At 39.4% G+C, this 20786-nt stretch overlaps 1 protein-coding gene across 1 annotated transcript in view; it reads left to right on the top strand.

The window, feature by feature from the left end:
- Positions 1 to 1038: 1038 nt before the first annotated feature.
- Positions 1039 to 20786, top strand: part of CAPN9 (calpain 9) — a 28937-nt gene continuing 9189 nt past the window's right edge. Inside the window, exons 1-10 of the mRNA XM_053459408.1 lie at positions 1039 to 1397; positions 12929 to 12998; positions 13862 to 13980; positions 15854 to 15987; positions 16568 to 16736; positions 17343 to 17426; positions 18196 to 18281; positions 18731 to 18808; positions 19266 to 19426; positions 20179 to 20336. Of these exons, the coding sequence (XP_053315383.1) occupies positions 1185 to 1397; positions 12929 to 12998; positions 13862 to 13980; positions 15854 to 15987; positions 16568 to 16736; positions 17343 to 17426; positions 18196 to 18281; positions 18731 to 18808; positions 19266 to 19426; positions 20179 to 20336 (1272 nt within the window). The 5' untranslated portion in view covers positions 1039 to 1184. The remainder of the gene's footprint in view (positions 1398 to 12928; positions 12999 to 13861; positions 13981 to 15853; positions 15988 to 16567; positions 16737 to 17342; positions 17427 to 18195; positions 18282 to 18730; positions 18809 to 19265; positions 19427 to 20178; positions 20337 to 20786) is intronic.

Genomic DNA, 20786 nt, shown 5'->3' with positions numbered 1-20786 from the left:
ACTGAATATGAGACTGGGATTCTCATCCAACATCAGTGTGACCTCACAAATGCTCTTTTGGCTAAATGGGCACAAATTCACACAGACACCCTCCAAAATCTTGTGGAAAGCCTTTCCAGAAGAGTTGAGTCTGTTATAGCTTCTAAGTGGGGTGGGGGTAAGTCTATATTAATGTCCCTGGTTTTGGAATGGGATGTCCAACAAGCTCATATTGGTGTGATGGTGAGGTGTTCACATACTATTGTGTATCACAGCCTTCATCTGAATTTCCTTCAGCACTACAGGTAACCTCAAATAGGTTATATGAGTTTATGGCTCCAATATTATTACTTGGTAGGTGATAATTTAGTCTAATCAATATAATGTCACCTTTTGTAATCTTAATAAAGAGCTGCTATGTATATATTTTATATGTGTTCCTATTTATGTATTTTTTATATTTTGTATTTCAGTAGACAGAGATCTGTATAGCACTGTGAAGTACACCACAAGTTAAGAACAATAAAGGATTTCTTGGTAGGATATACAGTAGATTAGACAGGATAAAGCGGATACATCATTTGCAAGGAACAAGATTGTAACTGGGCAGAGCTATTATTTAACCATTTATACTTTCAAACTACAGTGACTGGTATGCAATTGGCCAATGTGTATTTTGAAAAAGCCTTTCTGTGTTATTTTGTTTTACATTATGGAATTCCATAGAAGGTATACATACACACACATATATATACAGTATACACACACACTTTACATATACATTCCATTTTTATACATATATATACTGTATGTATAAAATTCTGTGGTATGTTGTATCATCTCTTCAACAGAACTAAATCTTTTTGATATTTGCAGTGTTGAATTAGCTTGATATCTGCATGTAAAAAGTGAAAGTTCACTCTTAATGCTGTTGGTTCTCAGGGCGTTTACTTATTTCCCTTTATTTAACTTTGAAAAAAAGTAGATCCCTGTAGCTTCTAACAGGTGGAAAAGAAAGGAGGGGTAAACATAGTTTGAGTGTTTGCTTTAATCACCTTGCAGTGAACAATCTAGTTGTCCAGCTTTTTGTAGTCTCTATTAGGCTGTCAGACTGCAGCAAACTACCTGTGTGTGTCACTCACCTGTTGGCAAAGCATTGGATATTGTACCAAGACACACAAGCAGTCTCATTTAAAGCATAAAGGATGCCTTACATCCATCAAGATCGACGTCAAAATGACCCAAGTGTTCCTGAGACAGCCAAAAGCATTCACTCAACTGGAAAAACCTATGAAGAACTCAGACAGGAGTGTCTCAGGAAAGGGGTCCTATTTGAAGATGTGGACTTTCCCGCTAATTATTCCTCACTTTTCTACGGCGAGAAGCCTAATATCCCATTTGAATGGAAAAGACCTAAGGTGAGATAACTAAGTATTGTCCTCATTAACAGCTACTGGGTGTCTCAAATAAGCAGGAGGGGTTTATGTCACAATGCAATTTTGGCTTGTGCCTAGGATATGTGGCAAATGGAGGAGGAAGCTGGCAAGGTCTATATAGAAAATGTAAAGCCAATATGTGTGCAGGGATTGTGTGTTTACTTTGGTACCCTACATGAGAAGACAAGCCTGGTCTTCATGGCAATACACAAAACATACAATTCAGTTAATTCTTTGTAATGGCCAAAAATGGCATACATGGGAAATTTGAGCTGTCACAAATACATGGGAAAACATGAGCTGTCCTGAGACTCTTGAAATATTAACCCTTTAGGAACACATTGTGGTGCTTCTTTGTATTGACCCGTCAAATGTATTACGCAAATGGCTCTAATACAAGACCTTGTTGAAACCTTGACTTGATTTGCATGGATCACAGGGCATTTTACTGCATGCCAACCATTGTATGGGCATATGTGTGTTGACTGCCACTCCTGCAAGCTGAAATCCAATTAATTTAAATTAAATTAATTTAAACTCAGCTTAGATGCTCCATAGCGTGTGTGCTGGCAGTGTACTAAAGAATGTTTTCTGTATCAGTAGAAGTAGGCAGAGGTTGCATACATTAAAATACAAATCCATGCACATTGGACTCTGGTACGAAGCTATACCGCCAACATTCCATGTGTCCAAAAAAGGGATACCTTAGTTGGGTGCCTGGCTAGAGGTGAGGCCATCCACTTAACTTGCCACCTCACTATGTATTAAAGTTAAACAATGGGATATGACCATACTGGAGTATTATCTGTGGTTTATGTTTCTCCAGAGAGGTTAGCAGCTCCTACTGCCCTCCCGCTAATGGCTCTCTGGGACTAGACCTGGCCCTATACATGACTACCTCTGCCCCTTCCCAGAACAGCAAGAGCTCCAGGTAGCCTAATCTGGGAAGTTATGGATTTGATCTTACATTATGATGTCCTAATCCAATACACAAAGAGGTGGCCACGTGGGAGCTGTGACTGAGGTCTGTGCGGCAAAAGCAAAGCTTTTTATTGATTTCATAGCTCTGTGGGCCAGGCAGAGAAGATCATCTGTTCTCCATAACCAGCTCATTATCCCCACTACCTGAAAACTGGCACTGTCCAGCAGAAATGGGACATTTGGGAAGTATGAGTGAGTGAGATAGACTTGAAAAGTACCTATATGTGGTTATATTGGAGATAAATATTATAGAAAGATTGTGGCACCGTATAGTCTGATCAGTAAATATTTGATTCGGCAAAACAAAGGGGTGTGTTTTAGGATTAGCTTGAAATTTGTCTATTGTGCTGCAAACTTACATTTAAATACACAATAAAAAATTCATATCTAGGTGTGTCTCCGTGATGATAGCTAGTAGGAGGTGACATCTCATGTGTTGCTCTCATTGCCTTGATTAGAATTTATGAATTCGTTGTATAATTTAGCATTAATCAATATGTAGAGAAGCACTTTTTTATTAAAAAGCTGTATAAAATATTTCATGCCCATTAAATGTGTTGACATTTTAATGCTTGCTTTGATTTTTTTTAAAAAAATCCAACAAACACAACACAACGGTGATTCTGCAAAATTTGAAATGTTTTCTTATTACTATAGTACCCAAAAGAATGTCCCTGTTGATTGAACCATTTAATTTGTTGCTATGGCAACATGACCACTTTTGCACCAGGATCACTTTTATATATAACCCCATCTCTGAATTGTGTGGCAATATTTGAGTGGATCGGGAAGTACCACTTAAATGGTTACATTTCACATATTAAATATTTTTTAAAAATCCAGATAGGAAAGCAAGCCCTAACAAGTATATAATTGCATATTCGGTGCTGCTGAAATGACCCATGTACATAAAACCAAGCAATGAATGAACAAACACCCTTTTTGTGTATGTTTTAAAGTCCTGATCTCTCTCACTACATTGATGAATTTTTGATGTCCAAAACATCGACTGAATCAGCCACATGGTAAACAAAGGAGCCGTGTTCGGATTAGATAAGATTCGCAAAGATTGGCGTACTTTGACGTAGTAGCAGAAGACCGTATCTACAGCTGATACAACTCCTACCTTCATTTATAGTACTGCCTCTTTCTACCATACTACTTTTTTCTACACTCCATTCCCTCTAGATTGTAAGATTCTCAGGCCCTCTTTATCTAATGTATTGGTTTATATTAGTCTGTGAATTCTAGTTTTGGAATGCATGTACTGTAGGAAGCATTGCATGAATTATTGGAGCTATATTGATGATCAGGACCGGACTGACTGGGCCTATGCGGCCTCATTAACGCAGGGCATAAGGGGCACCTGCCCCTTAAGCCCGCCACAACTGCGACCGGGTCCGCCACTCTACGGGGCCGGGAAGACCCCACCAGGGCCGGCCTTACGGGTGTGCGGCCTTACAGGGTTTAAATGAAAACATCGGGGGGTTTTTTGTTGTTACTTTTTTTAACATCCTCCATGTCAACCCGATGTTTTAATTTAAGACCTGTGCGGCCGCAGACCCCTAAGGCCGGCCCTGGTGGGGGCTTCCCGGCCCGTTAGAGAGGCGGACCCAGTCGCAGTTGCGGCGGGCTTAAGGGTCCCTACGTTAATGCGGCCGTAGAGGCCGCATAGGCCCAGTCAGTCTGGTCCTGACTGGGCCTATTTTAAGGTAGGGGCCTGGAGCTGCAGCTCCATCAGTCCCTAAGTCAATCCGGCCCTGCCGCGGGCCCGGTCGCAGTTGCTGCTTGCTCCGGCAACAAGGTAGGTAGGGTGAGGGAGGGGGGTGCAGTGAGAAGGGGCAGATAGGGGTTAGATAGTGAGAAATGGGGAGAGGGGATAGATAGTGAGAGGGGGTACATATTGAGAAGTGGGGAAGGAGGTACATAGTGAGAAGGGGCAGATAAGATGGGGAGAAGGGGTAGTGTGAATGCGTATGAGAATGAATGAATGTGTGGATGAATTGTAAGAATGCGTATGACAATTAATGAATTCATGTGTGGATGAATTGCTTGAATGATTTGTGAGACTGCATTAATGAATGTGTTAATGATTTGTGTGAATGAGTGAGTAAATGCAAAGATGGTACATAAAGGGTGGGCTTTAACAATAAATAAATAAAAATGGGCTGCTCATGCTTAAATGCCCGGGCCTATTTTTTGTCCCAGTCCGGGCCTGTCGATGATGATGATAATAACTTCTGTATAGTCATACAAACAGTATCCCTAATATTTATGCTTCAGAAAGGTGTTTCTAACTAGCACTTGCAGTATGTATTTTTTTCTGGATGCACACTGGTTCCTTACATTGGCATTTAGTATTTAGTGATTTTGTACTGGGTAATAAAATAGGCATATCTGGGAACTCTTCAGGTTTTTCCCAGAGACTCCGGGAGAAGTGCTGCTTCTCCAGTCCGACAACCGAATTCTCCGGTTTGCGGGAGTGGGGTCCTGACACGACCCGCTTCCAGCCCATTTCATCCTTAAATGGGGGTTTTGCAGAGATGTCGGCAGGACTGCCCACTGACCTCCGTAGTCAGTCCTGGCCACTTTTCACAAGGGTGGGCTCTGGGTTCTGTACCAGAATTTGGGCCTTAATAAATCACCCCAAAATTACTTTACTTTTCCTACTAAACCATCTTTTGGGCAAACTCCTCCTCCTCCTGCCCCTACTTATTCTCTGCTTACAAATTCTGTCAGGGATCCTTCTGTACTTTCATCTTATTATACTAATTTATAATAATGTTACAATTATTAGCATTTCTTTAAAATAAAACGGATTCAGAATAGCTCTAAGTACTGTTTATGAATTGAATTTTATTTTTTGATTCAAGAGCTTATATTTGGTGGTCAGTACCTCATGAATTTGGTATATTATATGAGATCCAAAAATTATAAAATGTGCTATTTATATTGACCACACATATACATAATTTTGTTATCTTATAAAGTAGTTTGATGCTAATAACAACAATAACGTTCTAAGAAATTATATTAGACAAAAAATCATTGAGGCTATGTCTATATCAAAAAACATAATGTATTATTGTGTAATGAAGGCACAAGTAAGGAATAAGTAAGCTATATCATCGTATGCTTCAAAAATGCATTACCTTTCCGCACGGGCGTAGGAACCGGGGGGGACGGGGGGGACAGATCCCCCCCAGGAAATCATAAGGGGGGGACCGATAATATAGAAATCCCCCCCAGGGCTGTACGTGAGGCGAGTGCACTCGGGTGCAGCTGTGAGGGTGCTCACAGCTGCCCGATCAGCAGCTGCAGCCTGCAGGACTGGTTAGGGAAATCCGTGATCTCCCCAACCAGTCCTGCAGGCTGCAACTTCATTAAGGTTACACTCACCAGCGTGCTGTCTGTAACTGAGCGCCGGGGCGACGGGATATGACGTTTATATCCAGCCCCGGCGCGCAGCATAAACAGCTGTGCGCAGCCGCACTGCACAGACTGTGAGCGGCAAAAAGGAAAGTTGGAAGAGAAAGCAGAAAGGAGGAAGAGAAAGCAGAAAGGAGGATGAGAAAGCAGAAAGGAGGATGAGAAAGCAGAAAGGAGGATGAGAAAGGTAAGAGATGTGGAAAACGAAGGTGGGTGGGTATGATGTGGAAAACGAAGGTGGGTGGGTATGATGTGGAAAACGAAGGTGGGTGGGTATGATGTGGAAAACGAAGGTAGGTAGGTAGGTAGGTGAGTGGGTGGGTATGATGTGGAAAACGTAGGTAGGTAGGTAGGTAGGTGGGTATGATGTGGAAAACGAAGGTGGGTGGGTGGGTATGATGTGGAAAACGAAGGTGGGTGGGGGGTCTGATGTGGAAAACGAAGGTGGGGGGGGTCTGATGTGGAGAACAAAGGTTGTGGAGGGGGTTTGATGTGGAGGGGGGTCTGATGTGGAGAACAAAGGTTGTGGGGGGGGTCTGATGTGGAGAACAAAGGTTGTGGAGGGGGGTCTGATGTGGAGAACAAAGGTTGTGGAGGGGGGGTCTGATGTGGAGAACAAAGGTTTGGGGGGGTCTGATGTGGAGAACGAAGGTGGGGGGTCTGATGGTAGATTTGTGTGTGCATATACATATGGTGAGGCATATGTGTTTGTGTATAGGGCAGCTGTGTATATGTGCATGTATGTGCATACGTGTGTATATGTGTACGTCTGTATGGGCAGTGCATATGTGTACGTCTGTATGGGCAGTGCATATGTGTACGTCTGTATGGGCAGTGCATATGTGTACGTCTGTATGGGCAGTGCATATGTGTACGTCTGTATGGGCAGTGCATATGTGTACGTCTGTATGGGCAGTGCATATGTGTACGTCTGTATGGGCAGTGCATATGTGTACATCTGTATGGGCAGTGCATATGTGTACGTCTGTATGGGCAGTGCATATGTGTACGTCTGTATGGGCAGTGCATATGTGTACGTCTGTATGGCCAGTGCATATGTGTACGTCTGTATGGGCAGTGCATATGTGTACGTCTGTATGGGCAGTGTATATGTGTACGTCTGTATGGGCAGTGCATATGTGTACGTCTGTTTGGGCAGTGCATATGTGTACGTCTGTATGGGCAGTGTATATGTGTACGTCTGTATGGGCAGTGTATATGTTTACGTCTGTATGGTCAGTGCATATGTGTACGTCTTTATGGGCAGTGTATATGTGTATGTGTGTATGAGCAGTGTATACGTGTACGTCTGTATGGGCAGTGTATACGTGTACGTCTGTATGGGCAGTGTATACGTGTACGTCTGTATGGGCAGTGTATATGTGTACGTCTGTATGGGCAGTGTATATGTGTATGTGTGTATGGGCAGTGTATATGTGTACGTCTGTATGGGCAGTGTATATGTGTATGTGTGTATGGGCAGTGTATACGTGTACGTCTGTATGGGCAGTGTATATGTGTACGTCTGTATGGGCATTGTATACGTGTACGTCTGTATGGGCATTGTATACGTGTGTATAGAAGGAGTGTATTTGTCTTATAGCGTATACGTCTGTGTAAGTATGCGCAAGGGCAGTGTATATTTATGGGGAGGCGTGTGTGTGTGAGCAGTTTATGTATGTTTGGGCAGGCGTGTATAAGGGTAGTGCATATGTGTGAGTACTGGCAAGTGTGTATCTGCAGGCAATTGCAGCGTATATGTGTGTTTTTGTGGGCAGGCATCCGTAAGAGCAGTGCATATGTGTGTGTATGAGCAGGCATGTCGTACTTAAAGGGAAGATAATGATTCCCTGTAACACATGTTTAACCCATTGTGTGTGTGTGTGTGTGTGTGTGTGTGTGCATGCGTGTGTATGTTATTCAAGTGTTTAAGCGTGTGGATATGTTCCTGTGTGCATGACGTGTTAGGAGTCTTAGATGGTTCCTTCAGTACATCATAGTAGTCTCTGTGGCCGTGTCCAGTGGGGTCCATCTGTGGTTGTAAGATTTTTCTTTTTTTGTGAGTTTCTGTGGGAATTTTCTCCCATTCATCCAGTAGAACGTTTTATGAGCTGAAGGTGATAAACCAAGATATTTTGGACAACACTATGCTTCTAACTTTGTGGGAACAGTTTTGGGGAAGGTCCTTTTCTATTCCATCATGACTGTGCCCCAGTGTACAAAACAAGGTCCATAAAGGCATGGTTGCAAAAATTCCCCACAGAAACTCTCCAAAATCTTGTGGAAATCGTTCCCAGAAGAGTGTAAGCCGTTATAGCTGCAAAGGGGGACCAACGTCATATTAATCTCTATGTATTTATAATGCAATGTCATAAAAGTCCCTGTTGGTGAAATGGTCAGGTATACCCTACCAGTAAAAATGCTATCCCCCCCAGATTTTTAGGGGTTCCTACGCCAATGCCTTTCTGGTATGTAACAAAATATTGTTTTGCCTTGAGAAGATGATATTGATGATTGCACAGGTTTTTTCTGTCTTCTTGAGATTACATTTTTAATGACAATATTTTTAAACTAAAGTGCCCAGATTTAAGTGTAAAACCACATAGACCATCCATTATTACTTAGAGTCTGAACTTGAAATAAATTCTGGCTCAATGTATTCTGTCAATGTAGAAAGGGATTGAAATATTGGATGACTTCCCTTTGATTAAAGTAAAACCTGGTTCTAATAAAGATCATCAGCACTGCACATCTCCTAACTTTTCAAAAGGCCAAAGGTGGAGGATACATAAAGTAGAGAGAAAAGAGAGACAAAATATAGAAGAGTGCGAGAAAAGAAATAGCAAAGAAAATTAAATAAAAAAATCCCTGTTCAGATTTTTACCTTTCATTATTATCAAACAGTGGTAACTTTCTGTTAGTGTCTTTCTAAAACACCAAAAAAATGTTTCCAATAATTTGCAGTCTATCCAGAGCCAGTTCTATACCATAGTCAACCAATTTAAGTAAAATAACCCAAATATAAGTTCCTTGTGTAAGTGTCATGTTTTCAGCAAACATGTATCACATGACATCTTATATTTGACTAGCAGGTGGTGAAGCTGGTGCCATATCCTGTTAAACCTGCTTTTGTTGCTTCTTATGACTCACTGGTTATTTCGCTAGCAGCTATCTATCCACAGCTGAGGAATGGCCCTTTACACACATTGGCCACAGATTGCGCTGTATTTGGCACCTGCTTTATTATACCACATAAATAGTGTCCAGTCTAAGTGGAATGATGTGAAAGAGCAAGGGGAGGACTGGTATGTTTTGGCCCTGGGGCAGGGAGGCAACATGATTTCATGAAAACACAATTATAGAAACACAGAATTTGAGGCCGGTTAAGAATGATTTGGCGCATCTAGTCTGTTATTTTTCCTACTGTGGAGACACATATTTATCAGTTATTGGACTCATTCCAGATGCAGAGTAGCCAAATGCTATTCAAATTAATTCACCGTATTAGCCTCTACCACTTCTCCTGGGAAATGTTTTCTGTTATCAACCACTCTCATCGAAGTATTTTACTCTATAGTTTAGATTATGACCCTTGTTCTGACATTTTTCCTCTTTTCAAATAAACTTCCCTGCGACACTTTGTTAAATGCCATCAAGTATTTAAATGTTTCTATCACATTCTGCATTTTTCTAGCCCTTCTCTGAACTCTCACCAGCACATCTATATCATTCTGGAGATGGGGGTCTCCAGAACTGTACACAATCCTCTAGATAAGGCCGGAGGAGAGATCTGTAAAGTGCCAGAACCAACTCCCTCTTCCTTCTACTAATGCCTCTCCCGATACAACGCAGCACCCTGCTTGCTTTTTCAGGCATTGTGTTGCATTGCCGGCTTACCTTTAAGTCCTCAGGAAGAATTACTCTCAGGTCCCTCTCTTATGTTGCCTCAGCACGATACCCTTATTAATATATTTTGCTTTGGCACTTTGATGTCCCAGCTGCATTATTTTAGATTTAGCAATGTTGAAGTGCAGCTGCCATACTTTCGACCTTTCTTCTGATTTACTGAATCATTTGCCATTTAGATTATTCCACCATGAATGTCTACCCTGCTGCAGACCTTTGTATCATCAGCAAATAGACATACCTCACATTATGAGACCTTTTGTAATATTACTAATAAAAATATTTAAAAGTATAGGTCCCAGTACCGAACCTGAGGCACTACTCTAATAATAAGACTTTCTTTTGAATATGCACCATTACAACATTCTGTATAATATAATTCAACCATAACCTTATCCATTCAACTATTTTGACATCCAAACCCAAACCCTGAATGTGTATATCATGAGCCCACAGCATCACTGTTTGAGAGGGGGACTACCATGCCCGGACTGGGACAAGAAATAGGCCCGGGCATTTAAGCCTGAGCAGCCCATTTTTTTTTTTTTGTTAAAGCCCACCCTCCATGTACCATCTTTGTATTTACTCACTCATTCACGCAAATCATTAGCACATTCATTAATGCAGTCTCACAAATTATTCAAGCAATTCATCCACACATGAATTCATTAATTGTCATACGCATTCACACAATTCATCCACACATTTATTCATTCATTCCCATACACATTCACACTACCCCCTCTCCCCATCTTATCTGCTCCTTCTCACTATGTTCCCCCTTTTCACTATGTACCCCCTTCCCCACTTCTCAATACGTACCCCCTCTCACTATCTATCCCCTCTCCCCCTTTCTCACTATCTAACCCCCCTCTATCCCTTCTCACTGCACCCCCCTCCCTCACCCTACTCACCCTCACCCTACTTACCTTGTTGCCGGAGCAAGCAGCAACTGCGACTGGGCCCGCGGCAGGGCCGGATTGATTTAGGGGCTGATGGAGCTGCAGCTCAAGGCCCCTACCTTAAAATATGCCCAGTCAGGACGCAGGGCCCCTTAATCCCGCCGCAACTGCGACTGGGTCCGCCACTCTAAGGGGCCGGGAAGCCCCCACCAGGGCCGGCCTTAGGGGTCTGCGGCCGCACAGGGCTTAAATTAAAACATCGGGGTTTTTTTTTTTTAACTTTATTTAACTTCCTCCATGTTAAATAAAGTTAAAAAAAAACTTTATTTAACATGGAGGATGTTAAATAAAGTAAAAAAACAAAACAAAAAAACTCAATGTTTTAATTTAAACCCTGTGCCCTGGTGGGGGCTTCCCGGCCCCTTAGAGTGGCGGACCCGGTCAGTCCGGTCCCGACTGGGCCTATTTTAAGGTAGGGGCCTGGAGCTGCCCGGTGCCCGGTGTGCCCGATGGCCAGTCCGGGCCTGGGGACTCCACATACACTTTTATTAAATGGTTAGCATTTGTTTACTAATACATATAAACTTTGACATTTACAACTTTAATCTCTTCTCTTAAGATTTCACCTATTCTGTTAATTACATTTTATTGCGTTAGATGAGTCATTGGTGGTTTATATAGAGAGTATAAATCTGGTGTTACATAATTTAAAGCTTGTTAGCTCTTGGCTATGTTTCTTTGTTTAGTTGATCCATGAGAAATGTTGGTAGATGTTGGGGGATAAAACCAAAGATCTCCTAGTCAGAATAGGTTAATTGTACTTCTACACCCGGTAACTACCCTGTTGAACTGAATTACGGTTCCTATGATCCTCTACTAGTTTATGGACAGTTTTTATGGAACAGTTTAATGCCCACTAAATAAGCAAGCATCTCCATCATGGCGTTTAGCTGAGGTGAGGTAGAGAAAGGAGCAAAAGCTGTGTGCCAGGAACATCACAAGAAATGTAAAGGGACCACACTGCTATCAAATGCAATAAAGTGCATATGGGTCCGGTATTTATTGTATCAGTATGCGACCAGCTCATGCTTTGGATTTCCAAATGATACACTACATTAAAAAGATGGCTATGGAATTTGATGGTGCTATATAAAGCAATAAATAATAATAATAATAATAACGGCCTAAGGAAGGAAATCATACTCAACAATAAATTGAAAACCCTTGTAAGGTCCTAGTAAAGGAATATTTAGGTTAGGGCAGTTGCTGAAGTGGGCTGATAATCAGGTATAATGTTCATAGAAAGACGCCGGTTGATAGATGTAATTCCCTGAAATGTTGGCTACGAACCTTGCTTATGTCTACCGCTTAATGTGTTTACGGGATTCATATGTATATTGTAATACTAAGATTTGGTCTGATTCTTTTGTAAATTATGGCATAATCTTAGGCCTGTTTGTAGATGTAGGTGACAACATATGTGAGAGATAGTGAATGCGGAGGTAAGGGATAAGTAGAAGTCACAGGTGGCCTCAGGCAAGAGTTAGGCCAACTGATCACTGTAACTGATAGAAAAGCCACAGGAGTGATGGGTGTGCCTCTGGGTGTGTTACTTATGTCCTTGTTAATCTTGTTTTGCCATTATAACAAGGTGGAATGTTGTCCCAAGGGTAAATATGAAGGGAATGTATGTTAAAACATCTCTATAAAAAAAAAAAAAAAACATTTTTCAATAAGCTGATTCTTGTGCAAATTTGTAAAAAAGGTTTTTGCCTACAGCACCATATTGAATGGTCTCATGAGCAGGTACATTCAATTTGTTGCTTAGGTGTTAAAGGGACAGTCCAATGTGCCATGCAGCGTTACCATCAAAGAATGCACATTACAGTTATTTCTAAGAACTTTAATATGCATTCATTAAACCTGTAAAATAAGCATTTAGGAGAAGCTGAAGCTCCAGAGCTGCAGCTCAGAGCCCAGCGCTGGAGCAGACTGTGGGTGAGTATATCATGTGCGGCGAGATATGATCAGTTGAACACATCACCTGCACAACATTTAACTCGGGGGTGGCACGAGGGGGGTAAATGCATATTAAGAGTTCTGCAGAGCTCCCTGTGCATTTGGAAAAATGGACAATGTGAACGTTTTTAAGGGGGCCATGCAGCTGTCATATGTATTTGTATATGATGGCTGGAGTGCCTTTTGTGCATAGCTGATTGTTCTTTGGTACTATTGCATCTTATATTTACATGTAAGATTAACTGGTGAAATAAATGTATTTCTTCTCTTTATTAGGAAATTGTTAAAAACCCTGAGTTTATTGTAGGAGGCGCAACACGAACAGATGTTTGTCAAGGAGACCTTGGTAAGTTCTTTCTATTCTAAAAAAAAAAATGTATTTTTATAATAACCACCATTGGTTATTTATTTAACACCATGTGCAATGGATTATACACATTCACAAAAATAAACAGATCTGTTTATAATGTTTTCATTTTCCTTGTCCTAAACATGATACTAAACAAATCTATATTTGTATATCTATATGGGGGCATTCACGTACATGCATAGGCTGGTTGAAATGTAATTAAAAATAATAATAATAATTCCCTGTAAACGTGGTATAGGAAGGAGTACATCGGGCTCTTCTGTCTCAAAATGTATTTTTTACCCTGTCCCACTGGATACAAAGTCACTGTCCCCTTTGGTTAATGGAGGGCTCAGTTGTTATTTTTTATGAATTAATGGAGGATGGTTGGAACGTTTGTGAGTTGCAGTCAATAGGTAGAAATTTGGCTAAACTAGGCAAATCCATTCAGAAAGCTATCCCTAACAGGTGACACATTTATGATTTTACTTAATACAATATATGGGTATGATGGGATAGATCTGGCAAGATATGTCACAGTTTCATGTATATGTTTCTATGATAAAACCACCTATCATATGCAACACAAGCATACATTCATTGCCTGTCTGATGATGTACGCATCATCTGGCCAGTTTCTAAATATCAGGACCTTTTTAAAATACTTAAACATCTTTATTTAACGTACAATACATACTACAGTATGTTAATATTTACTAAACATATAAAGTCTTAAGAAAATCCGTGCAAAAACATAAAATAGAGTGCTAATGTCTTTTATTTTGACATAATTGTAAAACTCACTGAATAATAACATTATTACAAAATATAAATAATTCTAAATACAACTGCACTTGCAGGAGACTGCTGGCTTTTAGCCGCTGTTGCTTCTCTGACGCTCAATGAGAAGGTGATGTCCAGAGTCGTACCACTTGATCAAACATTTGGTGCTGATTATGCTGGCATATTTCATTTTCAGGTATGTGTATCATTTTATACTGATTTTATTTGAGTGCTTTAAATATGACCTGATGCAACATGTTAGCATCTGCACCTCTTTTGTGACATCAGCATTTGGCACTACATTAATTGTTATCCATTGCCATAGTTAATTATTGCATATTCGGACAACATTTTTGGTTTGTTTTTGACCCATCGTTGTCAGGCAACAAAACTACGTTCTCTGCCCATTCAATTCGGACAAAATCTGGGCACTCTCATTCTCGTTCACTCTCTCACCTTCTCTAAATGTTTCCCTACCTTCTCTGCCTACCACTACCGCTTCTACTGACCACATCCACATCTTGTTCTTCATCTTTTATCTTCTCTCTTCTATCTTTGTCTGCATCTCCACAGACATAACCTGAAGCAAACTTCCGCCAAAATGGCAGGTCTTCCAGTGACGTCCTCTCACCCTGTAGCTCCAACCAGGTGGGGTGATGTCACTGAAAGCGCCACGATTTTGGCATAAGTTCATCTTAGGGCTAAATGGTGGCGCGTTTGGTGACCTCTTCTCATCTTTTTGAAGGATCGGACATTACCTTGCATCAACTCCGCAAAAAAGGCATGATAAATTGTGGTGCTTTCAGTGACATCACTGGAAGCTGCCATTTTGGTGGAAGTTCATAGCAGGTTATTTCTGTTCTTCCAGACGGCTGAGAGGACGTCACCGAAAGTGCCACCATTTTGCCCTAAGGTGAACTTCTGCCAAATCACGGTGCTTTCAGTGATGCCTTTCCCCTGATCGGAGGATTGGGTAAGAGGACTTCACCGGAAGCACCCCCATTTTGACAGAAGTTTGTGCCAGGTTATGCCTGCGGAACGATGAAGATGAAAAACAAGAAGATGCGGAAGTGGTTGACAGAAGAGGGAAATGGTCAGCAGAGAAGGAAGGGAAACATTTAGAACGTGAGAGTGAAAGGGAACACGAATTTTGGACAACTTCTTTGGGGGTTTGGCCTCTTTTTTGTGGCTTCGTATGAATTGCTGAGTCCATCAAAATTCTGTAAGTTTGCAATGCAGATGAATCCAAATGTGCAAGTCTATTGCGTATGGTGCCAGATGATGCTGTCAAAAATAGGGTATTATACAAACTAGTTGTTATGTCCTCTAAGCAACAGTAAAATTACATAATGTGCCATATGAATAAAGGCTTTAAATGCCCCCCCCCAATTAAAGCCTTTATTGCCACAGAAGTATCTTCTTTCATGTTTGTCGTTTTCACTGACAGACCTGATATTAAGGAAGAAAGTAAAATGAGCATCTTGGTAAAATAAGCCACCAACAGAAATACCTGGGAACTTTCTGGATTAGCCCCAGAAGCTTTGTGTACAGCAGCTAATTCGATAGTCCCCACTTGTCCCTCTTTAGCAGATAGAATCCATTCTCAAAGACCCAAATCCATTTTTTTCCCCTTATGGCTCTTTTTGTGCTCAGAATGTTTAAAAGGTATGAGTGTATCACAATGTTTTATGATCCTAAAAAGGCAATTGTGTAAATAGGCATCAATAGCTGATGTCTCTAACCCCCAAAGCCATGCCTCAAATCCCACCACCTGAAACAAAAGTGCCCCGCTTTGGCCAGTTCAAATATTGGGAACTATGCTGTTGGTGGAACTTTGGGGAAAGTATTAATGATGTAGTTGCTTGTAGGCCCAATCCCACTTAGTGCCGGGATTGTATGTACTGGTCAGTGTGCTGTCTGTCAATGTAGCTGTTTTTTGGGGGAAGCATATTTCTATTTATTTCATCTGATGGCCTAAAGGCAGGCCCTGGGGATAAGCAACCGTTGCCACCTAGGTATTGTGGCGAATATATATAGATAGATGTATATATAAAATTGTCATTTTACAGTTTTGGCAGCATAACGAATGGCTTGATGTAGTGATTGATGACCGGCTGCCCACCTTTAGAAATCGTCTGGTGTTTCTGCATTCAGCTGATCTGAATGAGTTTTGGAGTGCTTTATTGGAAAAGGCATATGCCAAGTGAGTTTTTTTTCTACAACTTTGGAAATGTTTTAAAATTATTAGGATGGGATAGATTTGTAGGCAAATATAGTATTTTTTTTAATCATTAAATTGTTCCATTACTCTAAGCAATTTTCTTTCTGTAAAATCAAATATATTGCTACAGGACTTTTATCAGCTGGTCTGTATATTGGCTCAGGCTAGTAAAAACTGACAGTAGCTTGCTCTTTCCACAATCTGGAATTTTTGCCATGTTACATACCGGTACTTAGCATCTTGAAGGTGCAAAATATATTTATTTCCCTGGTAGAAGATAAACAATTGCCCTAATTCCAGGTCACTTGAAGAGCAGAACAGTTTCTCATTTATAATTGTTTAATCATTGGCTCTCTTTCAACCCATACTACAAAGAGTAAAAAAGCGACATACAACAGATAAAAATGTTGTGTTTTAGATTTAACAATATCATATGACACAATAAAACACTCAACCATCAGGTGCTGATGTCCCCCCAAAATACTGCTTCATTTGTGTCCTGGAATGTCTTCTGTGACAAGTGCAAGACTTGCACATGTCTTACTCTGTGGATGTATTGCAGACTGCACGGAAGCTATGAAGCTTTAAAAGGAGGTAGTACAATTGAAGCTATGGAAGATTTCACTGGTGGGGTTTCAGAAACCTATGAAAATAAAACTGCTCCAGCCAATTATTTTGAGATCATGGACAAAGCTCTTAAAAGAGGATCACTTCTTGGCTGTTCTATTGATGTGAGTATTTTAATGGTTCATAAATTGTAATTATTATTTCGCTCTACAGAGATGGTAGTAGATAACAGCCTCTCCACCAGAAGTGGTAGAGGCTAATAGAGTGAGGGGAATTAAAACCATGCACTGGATAGACACAACACTATCTTAAATCTAAGACAAAATAAAAGACTGATTAAGGTTTGAGTCTCTGTATCAGTAAAAACAGGCAGACTAGATGGGCTGATAGTTATGTCTTCAATTTTCGATGTTTTTATGTTAATAGTTATTTCTACTAATCTTGAAATATATTAAAGTTTTCTTATAAATATTATGTTAAAAAATAAAAAGCAATACATGGTATACAAACCAAATATACCATATTATAAACAGTTGTGTAATAATATTACTCGAAAATACTGGTAAAGTCTGCCAAGTACCTTTCTGTTTCATGGATAGTAGTGCTACCATCCAAACAGCTCAAAGCAACACTTTGCTAAATTGTTTGCTGCCAGGGCCACCAACCAGACTTCGGGTTTTGTAGTATGTTAGAGATAACGTGTGTGTGTGTGTGTGTGTGATTTCATAGATTCATTGTACAGGTTGCTAATTTCACATTATGCTTTTTAGATCACAAGTTCAGCTGAAACAGAAGCTAAAACTCCTCAAGGGCTTGTAAAGGGACATGCATATTCCATTACTGGCTTGGATACGGTAGGTATAAAGGGAGCAGTAAACAACAAAAACTTCTAAAATTATTCTTTAGTAAAACGTGATAATCCATGGATTTCTAACTATTCATATGTTCTAAATAATTTGTACATGGATAGCATGGCTCTGATGGCCGAAGGTGGAGATACTCGAACAGGTATAAGCGCTAATGGATCCTCATGTTGTGCTTCTGATGCATGTGAGGATCTGTATCTGCAGTGAAAACTTTGTTTTCGATTTTGGTTTGAGTGGCTTATTCCACAACTTACTCCCTCCTCTAAGAAATACTAACAAATAACAAGTTCTAGCAGTCACTCTTGGGATAACTTAAAATGACCTTAAACATTAAGTACATTTAAAAATCCAGCCTACAGATATTTACCGGTTTCTCATTCATATTTATTGACATAAAATGCTTTTAAGTTCTTGGGACCATTGACTCATTACCTTTGCCATTATACTTTTCCATTATTATTTAACAATACGTTTCTATACGGATACTTCCCACGCTATTGAATTAAAATTTTCCTCCTATGTAGTGATTTCTGTAGATGATATATAAGCAATGTATGCTTCAAAGCAATATTACTTTGTATGGTCCAGCTTGTTTTGTTTCTGTTAGTTTTGCCTTTTTAATATCTCGCAAAGGGATTAATTGCAGCAAATGCGGTCCATTGAGTTCCTGAATGCTATGTGTCTGTTGTAACCATGGTCCTGGTAAAACTCCTCATAATGTATTTATTTATTGTTTTTACCTTTTTTTTATCTATAGGTAAATTACAGGGGTCAAAAAGTTCAACTTATTAGAGTCAGGAACCCTTGGGGCCAGGTGGAGTGGAATGGTGCTTGGAGTGATAAGTGAGTATGGACTCGGTTCAGCACCACTAACTAACACACATAGGTACTCAATGATTCAAATTATGACCAAGGCCTATAAGTTATTGTATCTTGGGGACAAAACTATGACGCAACTAAAAAAACATACAATATCAATAATATTTGGTTATCTACACAGTTCTCATTTCTTGGTACAGGTCTTGGAAATGTGTTGTTTACACACATGGGGTAGGGTAGATGACACATATGGATCCTTGTGACGCAGCATTAGTTTTAAGAAAGACCTATCTGATGGGCATGGACAGAAGAATTGTAGTTTTTTGTTTCTTTGTAGGATGTGGTGGAGCTGTCAAAACTGTGCCCTTAACGTATTATTTGAAACCCTGTTTTGCGCTTCAGTGACTGCTTGAATGTGTAAAAAAAAAATAATAATAATAAAGGTACTTAATTTTTTAACAATTTGGTTTTAGCTCTTCAGAGTGGAATTTGATTGACCCTGCAGAGAAAAATCGCTTGTCTCAGACATCACTTGATGATGGGGAATTCTGGTAATGTAATTTCATGATCAGTAGTTATAAGGAATGCAATGCCGGTGCTCATGATTACATAAATAGAAAAATACCGTAGATTGTATTTGGTATTTAGCAGTTACATTTCTAAAGAAATCATGTTAAAATGGAAACTGTTGCATTTTAGTAAAATAGCAGAAAACCATGCATTTGTACGCAGCTAATGAAAAACATGGCTTCCTGTAACTTTGAATAAAGTGTCCATTTACAAGCCTGCAGGTCTTAGTTTGTCACCATGAGAAAGGCCATATGGAATCTACAATTATGTATGTACTGTATTATTATTATCCAGGTTGTAGAAGGGCATTTCATCTATCCAAAAGCATGGTTGATTGATACATTAGGTGCATTAAGTATAACTTTTTTTTTTTTTTTTTTTTTACAGTGTTTTCCTTGAGACTAACATTTTTCTACATATGCTCCATTTTTAAACTAGGATGAAATTGGAAGATTTCAAAAGATACTTTGATAAAGTTGAGATTTGTAATCTCACTCCTGATGCTTTGGATGATGACACCCCACAAAAATGGGAAGTCATGGTTCACGAAGGAAGTTGGATCAGGGGTTCTACAGCTGGAGGATGCAGGAATTTTTTAGGTACATCATTTGCTATGAATCACTTGCTTGAATATCATAAATTGAACTTAAATATATGGAAGTAATAAAGGGATATAGTGCAAAGTGGCTAAATGTTTCAAGTTGAAAGCCCAATATTTTGGAGACACACAATGAAGGAGCCCAGGGACCATTCTTTTGTATTTAGTGTGTGTAATAAGAAACTAAGACTTGAAATCCGAAGGAAAGTTAAACAAGGCACCTTGAGAAATCAGAAACACTTTTTTTTACAATTATGTGAAACAACTGGCTGATTCTATTATATAAAATATAGTGTATGTCTTATCTTATTTACCCATTTAAACATGTGAGTTATATCATTGTATTAGTTACATCCATATTATAAACCTTAGATTATAGATTATGACTTCACTGTGTTAATTCCTTTAATAGTCCAACATAGTTATGGCCCTGAATAAGCATTTTTAATTATTTTATTTGGTTTTATTCCTGCACTTCTTCAGTGGCACAAATAATTCTATAAATTGAAATTTTACAGTGCTGAAACAACTTTTTATTAAAGTCTCCTTTATGTTTTAAATGTTACACCTCAGCATCTTTTTGTTCAACTACATGTTTCCTATGTAATGCAAAATTAGTGTGAAATATATTACAAAACCACTTGCAGTTTTACTTGCAATATTAAATATTTGTTACAAACTAAACATATCATAATTGTAAAACTACCTAATTTTGAATATGTTGTCTTTTTTATACACATTGTATTTTCTTAGAAACATTTTGGACAAATCCACAAATCAAATTGAGCCTAAAAGAAAAGGATGAGGGACAAAAGGAATGCACATTCATTGCAGCTCTGATGCAAAAGAATAGACGCAAATTAAGAAAAGCAGGAGCTGACCTTTTAACAATAGGATATGCTATTTATCAGGTTTGTTTAACTGGTAATCTCAGCGTAGTCATGTGGAAAGTGTACATGTTTTTTTGGAATTTTTGGGGTATTTAGGTTTGATGGGACAGGACATTCTTATCCAGGTTTAGCCAAACTCGTCATCATTGAAGTGAAATAATCTCCCACTTATAAATCAAATGTTTTCAAATTAAATAGACTGATTAAAAACCCAAAAGTACAAGATATAAGCTGTTTTAATAATTTATTGAAGAATGAGTGCATTGAAGAATGTATATTAATGTAGTTTATGAGTATTTTATGAGCCTGGGGGGAAGATGTTGCCAAGCAAATGCTCTAGCTAACTGATGATAAGTATATCAGGGGCAAATGCTCATATTTTCTTTCTAATATTGTATTACCAGATAGTTGTTATTAATTGTTACAATAAAGTAATGTAAAGTTACAAGACAAAAAGTACTTATAATGCTC

The sequence above is a fragment of the Spea bombifrons genome, chromosome 3 (assembly GCF_027358695.1).
Source record: "Spea bombifrons isolate aSpeBom1 chromosome 3, aSpeBom1.2.pri, whole genome shotgun sequence".
NCBI lineage: Eukaryota > Metazoa > Chordata > Amphibia > Anura > Pelobatidae > Spea > Spea bombifrons.
Note: the sequence above shows the minus strand (reverse complement) of the source record. Positions and strands in the feature narration are given on the sequence as shown.